The sequence below is a fragment of the Onychomys torridus genome, chromosome 14 (assembly GCF_903995425.1).
Source record: "Onychomys torridus chromosome 14, mOncTor1.1, whole genome shotgun sequence".
Classification (NCBI taxonomy): domain Eukaryota; kingdom Metazoa; phylum Chordata; class Mammalia; order Rodentia; family Cricetidae; genus Onychomys; species Onychomys torridus.
Genome location: NC_050456.1, coordinates 44,683,081 through 44,701,595, shown reverse-complemented (window position 1 = coordinate 44,701,595; position 18,515 = coordinate 44,683,081). Strand labels below are relative to the sequence as shown.

Below are 18,515 nucleotides of genomic sequence, written 5' to 3'. Positions count from 1 at the left end.
CAACTCCAGAACTTTCCATGGTTCACTGATAACCAGTCTCAGTCCTTGCTTGGCTTAGTACTATTCAGAAAGCAGCTGAATCGGTTGTTTTTAATTCCTTTTAACTCTAAGATAATTTGATGTGGAGAAATTAGAGGAAAGAAGTGATGGGGTGTGGTATCTAAGACGAGGCTCTTAGACACCAGGCCAGGGAAATTGAAGTCAGTAAGCCGAGAGCTATTTGGTCAAGCACACGCCTTAGATACGGAGGAGGCATCAGGCCGATCACTCAGAATCGTTAAGGGCTGTTTTCTTGTTATGCTACTACCTCTATTCAGATGAAAAGACAAAACTTGGCTTCAATCACATTCCAAGTCCTTGGTAGCCACCTGAGGTGCAGAGATGGGACAATTACACCCATGTAGGAAGTTCTCTTGGGCACTGTTACTGTAGGGAATGAAGCTTTGTGAAGATTTTAATATAAAATTCTTTTAAAGCAATGCCCAGCAATTTTAAATATAAAATCCTGAAAGTCAAACTACATATAAGCTTACAGATTGAAACCAAGTCCCTTTGAGTACATGTGAGAAGGTACAGGGCTCACCTTGGGCTTGTTGGTGAAAGACACAACTTCCAGAAAATAGGAATTTCTACTATGAATATAGACAGCTCATGCTTCCCCCAAATGAACAGTGCAGTCAGGCCTTTGTCCCTGAGGATCCTGCACCCATAGTCAATCAGCCATGGATTAAAAAACATTCACAGCAAAAGAATTATTGCTGTTGTGAACATATAAATGCTTTCCTTATTGTTATTTCTAAGTGTGGTATAACAGAAATTTATGTAGCATTTTACAAAATACATTTATATCATACTAAGGATTGTAAGTAATCAAGAGAGAATTCAAGGTATATGGGAGGATTTGTGTAGGTTGTATGTAAATAACAAATGCAGAAATATGTACATTTTACCTAATGCACTCAAGTACCCCCAAATCTGGGTATGTGTAGGAGTCTAAGACCTGTGGATATCCAGGGATGAATATATTAACAATGGGGAAAAATGCTTCAAGTGGGCTTGAGTTTCAAAGTATTTTTAAAACACTGATGTCCCTTGTAGCAGGAATCTTAAAAGAGTCATTAATAAAATCAAACGTGAGGCCAGTTATTGGGGTGGATGTTGGAAGATCAGAGAAGCAGAACAAGCCACAGCTTCCTCACCTCGCCAGTTCCTCAGCTGATCTAACTCCCAAGAGTCTTAAAGGGGTCACTATGGCTCTTCACTTCTCTGTATGAACCCATGAGTCATAGCCACCAACAGCACTGTGGTGCCCAGAACACTGGGTGACACAGACAGTGGCTAGTGGTCCTGTGGAAGAAACTTACCATCAGCTCTTTCCGACACTCCAGGAGAAGCTGGCGGTCTGCCTCTGGGCTGGTGACATGTGCCTTCTGCCTTCGGCTCTCTGCACTTGCTAGCCATAGGAGCAAGTCTTGACTCAGCTGGTGGAAGTCCTGTAGAAACCACACTTGTCAGGGGGAGCTTGCTCTTTCGTATCCATCAGTCACCTGCCTTTCTCATCTTAGCCAGCTTTAGACACACACCATTGTTTAGTCCTAAAAAACGAGCCCGAGAGTCAGGTGCTGGATGATTCCCAGGGCTCAGAAGGGAACACTGAGCATGCTTTCCTATTACAGGGCCAGCTCTCTGAGTCTCTCAAACCAAAGGACAGAGAGAGGCAGTTTCCTTAACCTGGTGGCATGCTTGCTGTGATCCTTACTTCCAGGGTGGGTGTGGGCTTGGGCAACAGACCTGGAAATCCTGGGCAAGCACAGGGCCAATTTAATGGCCCTAGTGGAAGGGGGACTTTCTTACTTCCTAACCCAGCTGGTGATGGTAAAACCATCTGCGGCTCCTAGCCCATGGGCCAGGCTGCTGCTGGGACAGGGCCTTGGGCTGAGTCAACATACCTGGCACTGCATGAGTGACTGTCGTAAGTCCCCTCTCCAGCTGTCCATCACACCCTGGACCGTGTCCCAGGACAGGCTTAGCTGGTGTAGCCTATTTTGGAGTTCTGTGGATTCGGGGCTTTCGCTTGGCAGAGATTCCTTGTGGCTCACGTTGACGGAGACCATTAAGGTCTTGTAGGTATCAAAGGCTTTTAATATCTCCTACCACCAAGGGAACAGAGCAGGTTAGAACTTCTGGCAACAGGGAGAAGGGCCTCATTTGCAATACCTGTAAGGGACAGACCTTCCCCACACTTCTCCAAGCAGTGGCTACCAAGATGAGAGAGAACTCGCCTGTGAGTGGCTGGGAAGTGTCAGCTGAGGGGGCTGCCTTACAAGGTTAGTGACCTTGGCTGGCTGGCTGGGTCTGAGAGCAGAGGCCTGCCTCCTCACTGACAGGCTCTACCGGAGGCATGAGGAGATGGCACTGACCTCCACAGTCACTGGCTTAGGCACAGCTCTTGGTAAGACTAAAAGTTTTCCAGATGAGCACTATAGCTGTTTTGCACTTGTCCCTAGGTACCCCTGAAATGTCTCTCCTTTAAGAGGAATGGCACCCTCTATATATATAATGGGAAAGCAGAGATGTGAAGAGAAAACTGTGGACACCCCTCCCAATCCTATCCTGGGTTCCGAACCTTGGATTTATCTGCTCAGGGCACCCCCAAAATTCAGGGTTTAAGCTGCCCCTCCCCTGCACCCTGGGCTGCTGCTGCTCCTGAGGCTGGCGCTGCCAATCACATGGGTAAGGAATCCTAAACTATCACAGGGTAGCCAAGTCAGGCCACAGAATTCCTCAGCCAGTGAGCCAGGAAGTCTCCACGGTTAGCCCTGTGTGAACCACCTCATACAGGTCAGAAGGTTGGCTTTATGCTCCTCAGGGTTAGGGAGGTGTCCCCAAGACGCTAAAATCCAGATCTTTCCAGTCCCTAGGCTCTGAGCCACATCCTCTACAGCCCTCTTCTGGGCTTGGTGATTATCTGTAGATAGTCTCAAATGTGCCAAGGGAAACCTGCATCTCCGTCCTCACCGAAGCAAAAGTCACTGACCTCTACACACACATTAACCCGCATGCTGCCAGCTATGCCAAACCCAGGTCTGACCTGTTTGTTCAGCACTACCACTACGAAGACCATGACACAAACTCTGTGCCTGCTCAGATTCCCCCCTACCCCCAGCCCCTCCAGTTCCCACTCACTTGCAGTCTCTTCACCCTGAGTGCTATTTCCTGGATCTCGGAGGGAGGCTTCGCCAGCCTCAGAGCTTCCAGCTCTGCTTCAGTTTTTCCAAGCCAAGTGGTGATGGTCCCGATGTCCGCATTCAGCTGCTGCACGTTCTGTTTCATCCTGAGTTTGCCGTGGAGCTCTTGCGCTTGAATCAGCTCCCATCTGTCAAAGGCACCTGGAATCCAAAGCTGCTGATTAGAGCCAGCAGTAAAGCGAGCAGATGTTCTTGGCCGTGAGTGGTCAGGATGGTAAAAGTGAGTCCAGGATGCCTGAAGGAGGATCAGGGCCAGGGAGTTCTCTCTTCTGGAATCTCCATGTTGTGACTCAAGGCCCATCCCCCTCCACTCTCACAAAGGATAGAAGGAGGTGGGGACAGAGGGTGAGGAAACCCAACCTATGGCCAATAGGTATTCTAGCCTTAGCTCAGCATTTCAGGGGCTGTTGCTCTTTTGACTCACAAATGATCAGGACCATCATGTGGTCAGTTCTACTTTGCATTCAGCTCAGCAATTACTTTGGTAACCACTGGACTAGTCTTTTTCCATACATGGGAAGTCATTAGAACACGCATTTCATAGCCAGGTGGTGGTGGTGCACACCTCTAATCCCAGCACTTGGGAGGCAGAGGCAAGTGGATCTCTGAGGCCAGCCTGGTCTACAGAACAAGTTCTAAGACAGCCAGGGCTATGCAGAGAAATAAAATATGTATTCTATCTTTTGGGGATTCTTTTGTTACTCACCGTATAAAGGACAGTTTCCAAAGGGCCAGGGACACAGTTTTGCCTACCAAGCCTAACCCCAGTACCATAAAGAAAAAAAAAAATCCAGTTGAAAGTGAGATGCCTAGAGATTCATTCATAATCACAAGTTGGCTTATTTTAAAATAACAGAGGTTACTGTGGGGCAGGTTCTTGGTGAATCATGTCATTGCTTGATCTCTAATGTTCTATCAAGTAATATGGTGAAGTAAACACCTGAAACACCTGGCTGGGCCCAGATACCAAGCTTCACATCTCCTAAGGGATGCCCATTTTTGGTACCTGGCTGCTGTCCCGTTAAGGTGGCCAGCTGTTCATCTTCCTGCTGGGGGCTGCCCATGGAGGCTCTTGGGCCTTCTTCTCCACCATCAGTGCCTTGATGTAATAGCAACTTCACCTGGAACGAGCCAATTTTTAGATCATACATCTCTAAAATCAAAAAGGGAACTACAGAACATCCGGGTTCACAGGAACAGTAAAGAAATAAAGATGTGGGACCCTCCCCACCAAAAGGTAACGGATAAGGGACAGATGCATCATTGCACGCGGCAAGATTTGTAATACAAGCAGAGCTGAGGGGAGAGAGCAAACCCCTCAGCCCCAGCCCAGGAAACAGATGGCATGTCAGCGACAGGGGTAAAATGGCCTGTTTAATCTGCATCCTTCCTAAGGGTCTGCACACAAACTGCAGGACAAGTCAAAGGTGATCACCGATCTTATGAGACAGCTCCTCTGGAGGCACTTTTTCACATGCCCTCACAGTGTTTTACACAATGTCCCTACCCCTCCACGTCACCCTGTTGAGGTGTTTGGCATTGTCCTCGCTATGAATGGGAAACACAGAGTCCTCCGCCTCTCTGGGTCACTCATTATCAAGCATCTATCCTGCAGCATCCACAGTGACTCTTCTGCTCCCACACAGCTCAGTGGCTTATTATGTCAGGCCTTTCCAAAAATAAACAGATCCCTTTTAGAAAAGCTGTGCTTTTCCTCTGGATTATGTCTGTATAGCCTCTTCGTGTGGAATGGAGAAAAGGAGACTTCCGACCTCTGGTAACACACATGGTGTCACACATCAAGTAGAAAAGGTTGAGCTGTTGAAATTGGCCAGGTAGGAACACAGGCCTAATGGCTGGAGGGAGCCCCCAGGTCTCCTTCCCCAGTCTAGGCTGTAGCACAGATGGAGACAGTAAAAATGACAGCTGTCTCCTAAGGCGTTCCGAAGTGGGCACAGTCAAGTCTGTATCGGATTTGACCAGTTAAAGGCAGAACTGTCAGCAATTATGCAGTTAACCATCACCCCCCCAACACACACACACACAGGGCATTTTGGTAAACCCACTGGTTGGTCCCCCATGTCCACTGCTGTTGGCTTCTCTGAAAGATGCTTGTGGCACTGAAACGTGAGCCATATTTTAACCCCAACTCAATCATCGTTAACCTTCTGGACTAACAATGACCTATGGCCAACCTTTAATCCTATACTATCTCCAGCTGCTGCCCTCCAGAGCACACCACAAACTCATGCAACTAACAGGCGCAGGCGTGGTTATAAACCCCAATACTGTATTAACAAGGACCACTGCTCCGAGGGCTCCTCCCTGTCCACACACCAATCCTACTGTATGAGGCAGGTCTACTATCAGGTGACGAAGGCTTACCGTGCTGTATGCTCCACTGTCATGGCCGGGGAACCAAGTCCACACCCTCAACACCACCACTTCAGATTACAAAGCCCCTTTCTGTTTTCTGATGTGTGGTCAGAAAGTAGACACAACCAAGGAAGGCTCTGTTATTTATACGGGGAATTGCCTCTGACGGAAATAATTCTCGCTTCACATCACTCTCAACACACACAAATTTGGGGGCTGGAAACCTTTCTTTAAAGCTAGTCTATTCTCTGGGTTCTAATGAAGCATGGGCACCCCAGCAGAGGGCCTTGTTCCCTGGGTGGTGCTGGGAGCTGAACTCCGGACGTGCTAGGCAAGCTCTACCGCTGGGTGACATCCCTTTCCCGAAGTCCCCTCAGAAGAGGTGCCACCACTGTGAGCGAAAGAGTTCAAAAATGAGATGGGAAATGCATGCCTGTGCCCGGGCTGCATTCCCACCGGGTCAAGACTTACATAGGCTGGTTTGTAAGGAGTGCTGGCATCTGAGGGGACCGGTGCTACAGCCTTGTCACCTTCCATTGGCTTGTAGTGATGCTTGGGATGGGAAGGGCTGTCAGGAACATGCCACGGGTGGCCCTCAGAAATGGATTTACCTGAAACCAAGTGTCACGCTCATCAGGGTCTACTTTCCAACCAAAGGATTCCTCTTTAGTGACATGTACAGGTGACATGGCATCAGGTTACAATATCAAAATGAGTTCTTCCAGCTTTCCTTGCAAAGCATGCATGTTTGCAACATGTCAGGATGTCTCGGGAGGAAATGAAATGAGTCATGCAACTGAGCGACATTGCACCTTCACGAGATGGGACCACAGCGGAGCACAGCGGACATATGATCTGCTGCGGGATGAGTGGCATTCTGGATGGAGCTGTGTAGCTAGACTGGCGGGGACGCTGGGCAGTGAGGCCAGGTCTGGGGGCCGAGAGGCGAGAAGGCCTCTGAGGAGGGTGGACAAGAGAGACTGTGAAGATAGGCTGAAGGACCCAACAGCCGAGGATAGCCCGCGACTACCGCTACAGATGGGGACAGGGTTGGGGGTAGCGCTGGAGCTGCCAACCAAGGAAAGGCTTCCTCTGCTGTGGCAAAGGAAATGGTCCTTTCTACCCCCAGAGACCCATCTCAGGAAACCACCAGCAGCGAGGAAATAGTCTGAAACCAAGCCACCTACAAGAAAGCTTGGCCAAAAGCTGTGCCAAAGGGCTCAAGTTACATGGAGGAAAAATAACAAAAGGCGCCTTGACAAAAATTCTTTCTACCGACCTAGAAGTGTGTGTGTGTGTGTGTGTGTGTGGGAGTGGTGGGGTGGGTGAGGGGGTGCTGAGACCACTCTGGTATGGGGTAGGACCTTGTCAGGAGCACGCAGGTAATGGGTGAGTATAGCAGTGTAAATACACCATGACACGAGAACCGAGGCGCATGGTGTCCACAGAAGGCACAGGGCAGACATGACACGGAGCGAGGTTTAGGATGCGGTGTGTGCGCCATGGGATGCGGCCATGTTGAGACATGCACGGGCAGGGGCCTACCAGAAGATGCTTTCAAAGATTTTGTGGTCATTTTAAGATATGCCTCAGGATTTTCAGGGATTTCTACATCTGCAAAAGAATAATGTCATTGTCCTCCTGGAGGTGCCGGCAGAGTAATGCCTAGGTAGCAAGTCAACACAGCAGAGACACCGCCAGCCGAGACGGGAGGAGGTTAACTACTCCCTATCTTTTCTATTGAAAGAATTTTCAAAACCAGAAGCATGGTTTTCCCCATCCACTCTTATTGACGGCAGTGGCGGGTTAGGGGCACACATGGCAAAAAGGGCCATACCCAATCTACTAATAAGCTTTGATAAACACCATAGAAAAATCAATTGATGAGTCTCCCATTGGCTGGCATCATCAGTGAACAGTCCTAAAGTCAGAATATGAATTTCCGCTCCCCCTATGATAGGGGTGAGCTCATTCTCAGGTGAGGCAAAAAAGGTGGGCAGGACGGAAGCCAGAAAGTCTCGAGCCTGCACCAGCCACAAGCTGGACTCTAGCTCACGGAGAACTCCTCGTGTTGCTATGGTGCTAGAAATACAGCCATGTGGGTCATGTTCCCAGGCTTTGGGAAAGCGCCTTTACCTGACAGTGCGCTGTAGAAGGGGCCCTCCTCGTCGTCTTCGTGAGAAGATGATCCCCCCACATCACCTGTGTGATCCCACTCCAGAGGGATAGAGTCCACACTGACGGGGGTCTCACAGCCAGACCGCTCATGTCCCAGAGCCGGGGGCACAAGGTGACACAGAGACTGAGGAGATGATGCCTCCTCCATCTCTCTCCTCTTACGCCAGGAGTCAGCCTGGATCTCTCTTGGGTCTTCTATGTCCGTTTCATTCTCAGAGGCCTCCTTTTCATCTTCTAAGCTCTAAATGAGAGTACCTGGGTTTTAGGATGACCTCGTTTAAAGGCAACTACAGCTGCAAAAAGCGCTGGAAGTCTGCCGGTCTAGCAGTTCTGAAAACAGCTGGCATTAACATTTCTGAAGTACTTTAGAAGGAACTGAGGGTAGGCTGGGGAGGATGGCTCAGAGGAAAAGCCATTGCCGCACATGTGTGAGGACCTATGGAATCCTTTTGAACCTAAGTGAAAACAGGGCACAGTGTTCTGAGTGACTCACATCCCAGCGCTCCTACTGGAGGCAGAATTCACGGATATTCCTTTGCCAGTTTGATATACACAGCATAGTCCTGGTGTATACAGCAGTGAACTAGTTGGAATGTTGCAGAATATTCCTTTACACTGTGTGAAGATGTGTCACTGTGATTGGTTTAATAAAGAGTTGAATGGCCAATAGGTAGGCAGGAAGAGATTAGGCGGGACTTCCGGGGACAGAGGAGTTTCAGGAGAAAAAGAAAGGTGGAGTCATCAGCCAGACTTATTAAAAAATATGAGTTAATTTAGGTTATAAGGGCCAGTTAGAAACAAGCCTAAGCTAAGGCCAAGCTTTCATAATTAATAAGAAGTCTCTGTGTCATTTTTTTGTGAGCTGGAGGCCCCAAAAGAAAAGTCTGTCTATGGAAGATGAGGGTTGTAACTACAGTTGTCCTCTGACCTCTACACGTGATTCTTGGTACAACCCCTCATACACAGATGCACGTGCACACACGTGTACACACACACACACACACACACACACACACACACACCCCATTGTTAAAAAGATCTCAGGTCTTATGTATAGTTACTCAACTTTGAATGATCCACAGTGGAGCCTGGAATCTGAATTTTTAAAGAAACCTAGCTTTTTTTTAAGCAGAAAAGAAAATATAATAATAATAATAATAATAATAATAATAATAATAAAGCTGAGCTTCTAACCTAAATAAGTTTATCTAGAAGAGAAGGGAGCAATGGCCAAAGTGTCATCATGGCTGATAGAAACACTTATCTTCAAGAATCAAATGCTGTAGTTTATTCTGTGTGTGTGTGTGTGTGTGTGTGTGTGTGTGTGTCCATCCGTGTGCAGGTGCACGTACATGTGTGTACATCTATGTGTATATGTGTGTATGAAGGTTGATACCGGGTGTTGTGACAGTTAGTCTTGAATGTCAACTTGATGAGATTTAGCACCACCATGGAACTACATCTCTGGGCGTGCCTGTGAGGGACTTTGTGGATTGGGGGAATTGAGGTGGGAAGACCAACCCTAAATGTGGGTCTTTTGACACCATTCCATGGGGTCCCAGACTGAATAAAAAGGAAAAGTGAACTGAGAGCCAGCATTCATCAATTCCTGCTTCCTGACTGGGTGCAATGTGACCAGCTGCCTCAAGTTCTTGCCACATGACTTCTCTAGCCCTTTGTGAGCTAAAACAAACCTTTCTTCCTGAAGTTGTTTTTATCAGGCATTTTGTGGCTGCAACAAGACAAGATAACTAATGCAAGTGTCTTCCTCAGTTGCCTCCATTTCTGCAAATGAACCTGGAGCTGGCTGATTTCACCAGGCTAGCTGGCTGGGAAGCTCCAGGATCATCCCCCACCTCTGTCTCCTCCAGCACAGGCTGACAGGTGCCTAATGCTGTGCCAGGCTTTTTATGTGGTGCCAGGGATCCAAACTCAGGTCCTCATGCACAACATAGCACACACTTTATTAACTGTCACGTCTCCAGCCCCCATTTATCCTTGTTTAATTTTCCAATTTCAAAATGTAGTGTCTCTATTCAGCTTATATTATAGTGCTCTGTAGAGAAAACTGTAAGCAAAAACATTTAAAGATGAGGACTTTGTGGAGATTCTCAGAGGCTACACGGATAAAAACATTTGAAGTCTGCTGGTTGGAGCACACACAAAAGAGACCATCTACCAGTCATGGTGGCCAAGAGTTCTAGACCAGCAAGATGAAAATGTTGAACGAGGGCCGTAACTCCATGTAAACTTCCCAAACCACCTTGAGTTCCGAGAAACATCAAGCTGGCTTTGGAAAGCTGACATCTGACACTTTAAAGGTGAGAACAGAGCACCAGAGAAGCAAAGGCAATGGAAGTTTCTGGATGAGAGAGGAAGAGGCAAATTACATTCCCAAGCAGCTAATGTACATACTCCAAACTGGACAGTTTCCAGTGAGTTCTAGGGGATGCTATGCTGACTCTGACCAAAAAAGCCCTGTACTGAGGATTATGAGAGCAGGGGAAAGGACCATGAATTCCCTGGCTCCATCTTTCCCACTGCTAAGTAACTAGCTAAATCAATAAGAGTGAAAAACAAAAACAAAAGAAGGCTCCCCATGCCGTTTCTGCTCTTGTTTACTGTTATACTTGGCACTGTTTTTAAAAATTAGTTTCTCAATCATCTTGAAAGAGAACATTCTAGAGGACCATCACTAAAAACAGCTCTAAAAAGCATGGCCGCTGCTACCTATGACAAGGCAGGTGTGAGGCGTTGTTTCACCTTCAGAGGTGTGGTGCCACACTGCCCTACAACCTGACACTAGAGCATACACTTCAGAAGCGTTACTGAGACTCGATCCACGTTTCCAGCAGAGGGCTCAGAGGCCGCTATGACACAGCTCTGTAAAGAAATGCACTCTTAGGACTTGCTCTTCATGAGCCACACAGTCCAAAACTCAACAGTTAAAACTGGTCTACACTAGAGAAAGAAAAGAGAAATACAGAGCTAAAAAAAAAATCACCCTGGGGGCTGGAGAGATAGCACAGTGGTTAATAGTACATACTGCTCTTGTAGAGGACCTGAGTTGAATTCCTAGCAGCCATGTCAGGCAGCTCACAACTGCCTGTAATTCCAGCACCAAGGGATCTGACACCTTATTCTGGTCTCTAGGGTGTTCTCTAACGGTTTCCTACAGAGACTGAAATATTCCATCCTGCAGGGAAGCTCTTTAAACAGGAAGTACACAACTCAAAATAGCTTCAGGAAGTCCCTGAAACTGATCAGATTCATTAGGCCCCTCTCTGCCAGAGAAGCAATAAAAGCTGGGAGTCCCTCTCAGAAGGAAGGAAACTGAGCTGCCAGGAAGACCCAGAGAAGCCAAGTTACAAAGAAGATTCTTGAGACCAGAGCAGCTGCCTGGAAAAAGCAGGAACCAGCTGAGATGCCTGGAAGAGGTTTAGATCAACCGAGTCACTTGGAAAGGACACTCTCCAACCTGCTGAGTTGCCTGCAGACTGTTCAGTGTACTCCAGGTTCCCAGCCCTTGTGACCTGTCATTCATGCTGGGATGGGCTTTGGTGATGCCACTGTTTTTGAGTCATTTCTGCTCCTGTAAGGAACCTCTCACCCATATTCCTGTAAGCAACCCAAATAATAGCCATCGGTTCACCAGGTTGGGTTTTGGTAGTATCTGGATTGTGGGCTCCCTATGTGGGGTGAGTAGGTGTGTGTGTTCTATCTCCCCAGGAGACGTTTTGTCACACAACACGGGGGCACTTGCACTCATGTGCACAAATGCACACAAATTACGTACATAAGTTTAAAAAAGAAAATCTAAAAACAAACAAACAAACAAAGCCAAACCCTTAAAACATTACCTTCACAGCTATTAGATTCATACAAAGATGGCGGAGTGGGGGGGGGACAACAAAATTTGGCATAAAATGAGCACATTACCAAATCCACCATGATTGGATGGGGAACGCTCCAGGGAAGAAAGGAGTTGCTTCCGCCCTGTGGACCGCGATTGAACGAGGCCCTTCCTTTTAGCCCTAAGGAGTAAATCGTGTCCAAGGCAACCTCCCCGACTCTTCACACACCCAGTAGAATGTGCTCAGTGAGCAGCCGGGAGCCCTGGCCGGTGGGTGGGTCACCCTTACCGGGGCGTGGGAGGTCAGTCGCCGATGGAAGCGCGACACTCTGCCGAACACCTCCTGACAGTACTGGTGCAGCTCCTCCAGCTCGTCCTCGATCAGCATGGCATCCAGGGGCTCGCTCTTCTGAATGAGCTGCTCCCCGAACACGATGAGCTGGTCGATCTTGTTGGTGTTCAGCGTGATTTCCTGCTGGAAGCCCTGTTTGGAACACGGGATGGCGCTTTCAAGAGATTTTTCCTTGTGTGTCTAGTTAGAGTCTATCCCATATGACAGAACTGTGACGTCATTACGGTTTTGCCCCTTCTTCCTTTCTGGTTTGTACCTGATGCCACCGCATCCGCTTTTAAAGAACGGACAGTGACAATCTAACAATTCAAAACCATTCTATATGTTTTTCAGTTAAAAAAAAAAAATCTAAATTTGACCCAGATGGATATTCAGCACTATGGGTATAGGGGAGAAAATTCGTCTTCTTGACACTTGGTGGGAAGAGAGTATTTCCCCACATAAACCACTACTGGGCATGTGCCTTGGTGGGCACAGTGATAACAATAATTAGTGTGTCAAGGGGCAATGTGTTTTCATTTGGTGATGTTTTCTAACCAAGGGGAGAATGATGGTGAGGGAAAACTGTAGCGTGAGGCTGAACACGGCGGCACATGCCTGTAATCTCATCACTGGGGGTGCTGAAGAAGGATGATTGCCTTGATTGAGTTCAAGGCTGCCCTGGGCTACATTGCAAGATCCTGTCTCAAAACAAACAAAGACAAAATAAAACTTCCAAACTGACTGTAAACGGCAGACCGTGTCTGTCCTTGGCCCCACCAGTGACACCTAGCTTGCTCTTCATGGGCTCAAGTGCTGGAGAAATGTCAGCTTAGGAAGTGAATGCTTTCCTCAGAATGAGCCCTTGAAAAGCCGGATGGTGGTGGTGGCGGCAGCGGCGGTGGCGGCACACGCCTTTTATCCCAGCACTCGGGATGCAGAGCCAGGCATAGTTTGAGGCCAGCCTGGTCTACAGAGCGAGATCCAGGACAGGCACCAAAACTACACAGAGAAACCCTGTCTTGAAAACCCAAAAACAAAACAAAACACACAAAACAAAACAAAAAGAATGAGCCCTTGACTAAAAGGCCCAGTATCCCTGCCTATAAGCAATATAAATACACAAGTGGAATGTAGCCTGTTGTCTGGAGGATTCTGGAACATTCTGAGTACCAGATCAAATGTGCACTTGGCCAGTGCTCTTCTGCAGAAGTGCCTTTTGACGGGAGACTAAGGAAGCAGCACTTACATTCAGCTGGCGCATCTTGTCCTCAGCGTCACTCTCTGAGAAGTGCTCCACGTTGGTCAGCTGCAGGTCCATCTCTGTGAGCCATACCAGAATGCTTTCCCTGGTGCCCTCAAATTCTTCTCTTTGGTTGGTGAAGTACTGGGAAAGAAGGAAGAAAAACCATGTGTGCCCAGCATGGCCATATTTGGCTCAAAGGAAAAGATATCACCCCATCTCTGGAGTACCCCAGAAGCCTTAGCATACTGCATCTAGAGCCTGGGGTCTTGTCTTGGCTGTGTGGCAGCCCCCTCCCCACCCCTCATCCCAAACACATACACTCTAGGCCTTGGCCTCCACCTCAGGGAATGTAAGAGGGCTTGGGTTTGATAATATGCAACATTTTCTCTTAGGTTCTTTCAGGAATTTGAAAATCTGGGTTTTCTAGTCTAAATCAGTGAATCTCCCCAATCCATGGAGGGATCTTTGGTTTTGTGTGTGTGTGTGTGTGTGTGTGTGTATGTGTGTGTTGCCGGGGAGATTTTCTTATTAGTCATCAGTGGCTTTCCTATGCAGCTTCAACATAGGAAGGTGCTCATCCAGCCGGGAATGGTGGCACATGGTTGTAATCCTAGCAGCCAGGAGGCTGAGGCAGGAGGATTATGAGTTCTAGGCCTGTCTGGACTACATGGTAAGGCTTGGTCTTTTAACTCAAAAAGAAAAGAAAAAAAGAAAGAAAAGGAGCTTAGGTCTGACTGCCCATTTTATTCTTCTGTAATTCTGAACATGTAAAAGAGATTCATTCTCTCCAATGACAGAGACCTCCCAGGTCACCACATCATAAGAGACAGGCAGCCATTTCCAGACAAATGTGGAATTTAGGGCCAAGTAAAGGTTTAGACTAATAACAGCCAAAATCAGCAGGGAATAGATAAATGCAAAGGAATTGCCTGGATTATTAGTCAGCCAATGACCTTTTTAGAAGGTTAAAAAAAAAAAAAAAGCCTAGGCTTTCATCTTCCTAGAGGTTAATCAGTGTGCTCTAACCCTCAGGCAGTCACTGTTATCCATACATTGACGATGCAGGGCTGATAAAAACCAGACAGGTAAAACAAGCTCTTGCAGAGGTGCGTGTATACTTTCGCTGACCCAGGAAAGCAGCGCCCCAGACTCATGTGCCAACACCTATATCATCAGGTTACGGGTCGTTGTAAAGAGAGACCTGTTTTGGTAACACAGATCACATGACCAGGGTCTGCCTGAGAAGCCCTATGCACACCCCTCTTTAAAACCGAACGCTGGCAACCACGGACTCCTTTGTGTGGGAAGACTGTTGAGAAGTCTTAGGATTTCCGCGGAATCTACCTGCTGCTGGGCTGCAGGCCTGCCACAGCGCATCGCCTATCACTTCTCCCCACGTAGCTACCAACAGCACCCCGCGGCTTCAGGCGGGTTACCCTGAGTCTCCGCAGAATGGCTGTGACCCGCTTCTGCAGGTTGTCCCAACGCTGGTTGCCCTCATGCACCATCTGCTTCAGTTTGCTGGCCGTATCGGTGCGGTTCTCCCTGGCCAGCCGCCGGTACTGTTTGTTGATGAGCTCCAGCTGTGTGAGTCTTTCGTGAATCTGCCGCTGAAAGGCCTGTGGCACCAAGTGGAGGTCAGTGCCAGACTGGGCAAAGGGCCGGGACCCCGATTTGCCAACCCCCAGGGGCTTGCTTTGCATGGCTGATGGCCAGGCAGCCAGGAAAGCAGAGCACCGCCTCCCAGGTCTGTGAGGCCCGCAGAGCACAGGCACACCGACGACGTTTCCATTAAAGCTGACCTAGCAGCTGGTGGCACGCCCAGGGCTGTGACAGTATTGGTATTGGGAGCATCGGGCCACCCAAAGTCATGTAGCACCTTCTGCAGGCCTGGCTCGTCGTGGCAGAATGGGATGGGGAAAGGCTCACCTCAAACCTCTTCAGCTCCTCTTTGGCATTTGTGTACAACACCTCGGAGGAATTTGGGCAGGCCGCCGTCCTCTCAGCGGATGTGAGCCAGTCCTCGAAGCGGGAATAGTCATCTAAGAACTTTTGCCACAGCCGCCAGGTCTCCTCGATTCTGACAGGAGGAGAGGAGGACGGGAGGTTAGTCAGCACAACTGCCCACGTCTACTTAGCACAGTCTACCTGTTCTGGAGTTGAGGGTCCCTTGATGGGGCCCGCTGGAAATCTTTTACTTGGACTTTTTAGGGAGACACCTCACCACTCCTTTCCAGGAAATAGCTAAGGATGTTTGGTCTTGGTCTAAACTCAATTCTTCTGAGTGACCCAGGCACCTCAGAAATCCCAATTCCACAGCACAGGCAAGAGTTGGGGCTGCCTGGTACGCTCTGTGGCTGGAGAAAGGCAGTCCTCCTGATTATGTTTTTTGTTTGTTTTTTGTCTTGTTTTCAGTGATTTCCTTGTTCCTCACTCTACTAGGCCTTCACTGCTAATTCTCTCTTTTCCCTTTCTCCCTTTCTCCCTTTCTTCCTCCCTCCCTCCCTCCCTTTCTTTCTGACAGGGTCTCTTGTAGCCCAGGTTGGCCCTGAACTCTCCATACTTCTGCCTCCACCTCCTAAGGCCTGGGATGATAGGCATGCACCACCATTCCCAGTTTATGCTGTGTTGGGGATTGAACTCAAGGCCTCATCCATGCTAGGCAAATACTCTACCCACTGGGCTATTTCTTTGGTATATTTCTAAGTGGCTTGAACAGCGCATAGTCCCTGCGGCTGTGGGGTGAAAGGCTGCCCATGGTTACAAGGTCCAAGTCCAACTGGCTGCTTACTTCATGCGCCGCTCCATCGACATGGCACAGATGTTCCTCCAGCGCCTGTCCAGGCTCCTGGTGGTCTGCTGAATGGAGTCACACTCCGTTTCGTTGGCACAGGCGTCAGAGTCATGCAATAGGACATCACAGATATTGAACACAGACTCTACCCCTGCGCTGTGTTGTTCGATATCTCTCTGCAGATCCTGCAATCACAAGATAAAAGCACTTGAGATGGTGGGTAGTGGAGGGAGGGGGGATTGGCATCAAAGGGTTCCTGCCCATCCTTCCCTCCCCACTTGCTAGCCAGGGGCTCACAGGTGTCTTGGGATTCAAATAGACTGAGCCTGTTGTCTGCATGGTGGCCCTGTGCTGTGGACACTTGACCAACCTACATCTTGGCAACTGTCAGCACTAACGTACTGAATGTACTGGGCCGGGGGGGGGGGGGGTTGCTCACCACACACTGACAGATGGTACTGCTGGCTCTGAGATGCTACTGCCTGGCAGCTTTGGGTATACATGGGGCTCAATCCAAACTACCCAATTCCAGGTGCCCCTAGTAAAGAGTTGATCTGGGGAAGGTGTTCTTTGGAAAACAGTCTGGTTAGCAGGAACTCAAACCAAAACAACAGACTTTTGACCTTTGACCTTTGATGAGTCACACAACTCTCAGATCTATAAAGACTTTTATGCTGACCCTACACACGCCCAGCCACTAGCTGCAGGCACAGGAGTGCAGGGCCTCCTCATGAGTCCATCTGAATGAGGACTTCATGGACCCCAGGGGAGAATGTTGAGGCTTCTAACCCATGGGGTACAGGTGGAGCTGTGGCTTGGGGAGAGAAGAAGGCCTCTGGAGTCTTGGCCTATGATACCAATAGCCATGGTACTTCCTTGATTAGATAAAAAGACTACATATAAAGAGACAGTTCATGGCCATAGGAAAAAGGTGGATCATCAGTTTCTGCTCTCTTCCGCTTTTGAAAATATAGTCCAAGCCTTGCCTTGAACTTCTGACCCTTCTATCTCTACCCCACCCCACCCCCACCCTGTCCAAGTGCTATGATGACAGACAGGCATGCGCCAGCATGCCCAGCCTGGGAGATTTCTTTAAAAATAAACATGGCTTTTCCATCATCAAGAGAGCACGAGCATCCACCCCACCCTATGTATTGTGGGTGTGGGTGGGCTGGGTGTTGAGAATCGATGGAGAAGTCTTCCCTTATCGTCTAGATTCTGTGCCATGTGATGTGAGACGGCCCCATCAATCCTGCTATCTAAATGACAGCACGAAGCAGCAAAGACAAAGTTCAATTCTATTTTAATGTTTCGTTACTATATTTCTGAAATGTGTATTTTACACAAGCCGCTGTTAATTACAGTCAGGCTGTAAGTCAGGCCGCAGGAGTGTGATTTCGTTAACAGTGGCCACCACCCACAGAAAGGCAGCTGAGGGTCATTCCTGGTCACTTGGATATTACCGCTGTATGACTACTGGATGGGCCGAGTATTTTCTTACATCCCTTCTGATAAACGTAAGCCTGGGCATCCTGTGTTCGGGTAGCAATGCCGGCACGCATGCATCTCAGCTCTCAACCAGGCGGTCCCGAGCTTAGACCCGGCGTGAAGACATTATGTACTTATATACAGAAATGTGCTCCTGCCGGGTCTTGTGAGGTGAGATGTGCGGTGGACTTCTTTCTGTAGTCAGGGTTCGGCGTGAAGTATTACCGCGGCAGGAGCCGCTGCAGGATCACTACCAACAAGGCAGGCTCTACAGTGATTGCATTTAAGTAGAACTCCAGCTTCAAGAGTTCTTTCTGGCTTACAAGATGGTCTCTGGCTTTTCAGAAACTTAATGGCATTGATGCATGTTCTTTTTAGCAAATGAAAGCAATAAATCAGCACTCCGGAGAGCGGTACTGAATGAACCTAGGGACACTGTTAATCGGAAAAATGCCCAGGATGTCACCTGGTTCTAGTTGGCTAGGATTGCTTGGAAAGGTGGAGAAATTCCAGCCCAGAGGTAAACATGAATGTCATGTACTTTAAGAGTCATTTCAATGATCTCACATTATCATTAATTTTAATATCTAATTTAAAAAATGTTATGTATATGGGTGTTTCGCCTGCATGTCCCATGTATGTGTACCTTGTGTTTGCCTGATGCCTTCAGTGGGCAGAAGTGGGAGTTACAAGATAATCACAAGCTGCCATGCGGGTGCTGGGAATGGGACTTGGGTCCTTTGGAAGATCAGCCAGTGAGTGAGTGCTGAGCCATCTCTCCAGCTCCTATCTTACACTACCAATCCAGCTTGTGCCGAAGAAAATGGCTAGAGGACAGACTATGTAGGGCAAGTGGTGGGAAGAAATGAGTTCTGAAGTAATTGAGAAAGAGTTACGGAAGAAGAAGCAGGCATCAGGAAGAGACGAAAGAACTGGAGAGGAGGGTGTAGGCAGAAAGAACGGGGACAGAGAGAGCCAGGACGTGGGACGGAGGGGAAATC

The 18,515-nt window shown here is 48.4% G+C and overlaps 1 protein-coding gene across 2 annotated transcripts in view; it reads right to left on the bottom strand.

The window, feature by feature from the left end:
* Positions 1-18,515, bottom strand: part of Syne2 (spectrin repeat containing nuclear envelope protein 2) — a 321,669-nt gene that overhangs the window by 3,163 nt on the left and 299,991 nt on the right. For both annotated transcript variants that reach the window (XM_036205561.1, XM_036205562.1), the window contains 12 exons: positions 16,024-16,211; positions 15,162-15,312; positions 14,669-14,851; positions 13,236-13,373; positions 11,945-12,139; positions 7,761-8,043; positions 7,170-7,238; positions 6,096-6,235; positions 4,255-4,369; positions 3,187-3,389; positions 1,950-2,150; positions 1,365-1,493 (listed from right to left, as the gene is read on the bottom strand). In XM_036205561.1, coding sequence (XP_036061454.1) covers positions 1,365-1,493; positions 1,950-2,150; positions 3,187-3,389; positions 4,255-4,369; positions 6,096-6,235; positions 7,170-7,238; positions 7,761-8,043; positions 11,945-12,139; positions 13,236-13,373; positions 14,669-14,851; positions 15,162-15,312; positions 16,024-16,211 — 1,995 coding nt within the window. The remainder of the gene's footprint in view (positions 1-1,364; positions 1,494-1,949; positions 2,151-3,186; positions 3,390-4,254; positions 4,370-6,095; positions 6,236-7,169; positions 7,239-7,760; positions 8,044-11,944; positions 12,140-13,235; positions 13,374-14,668; positions 14,852-15,161; positions 15,313-16,023; positions 16,212-18,515) is intronic.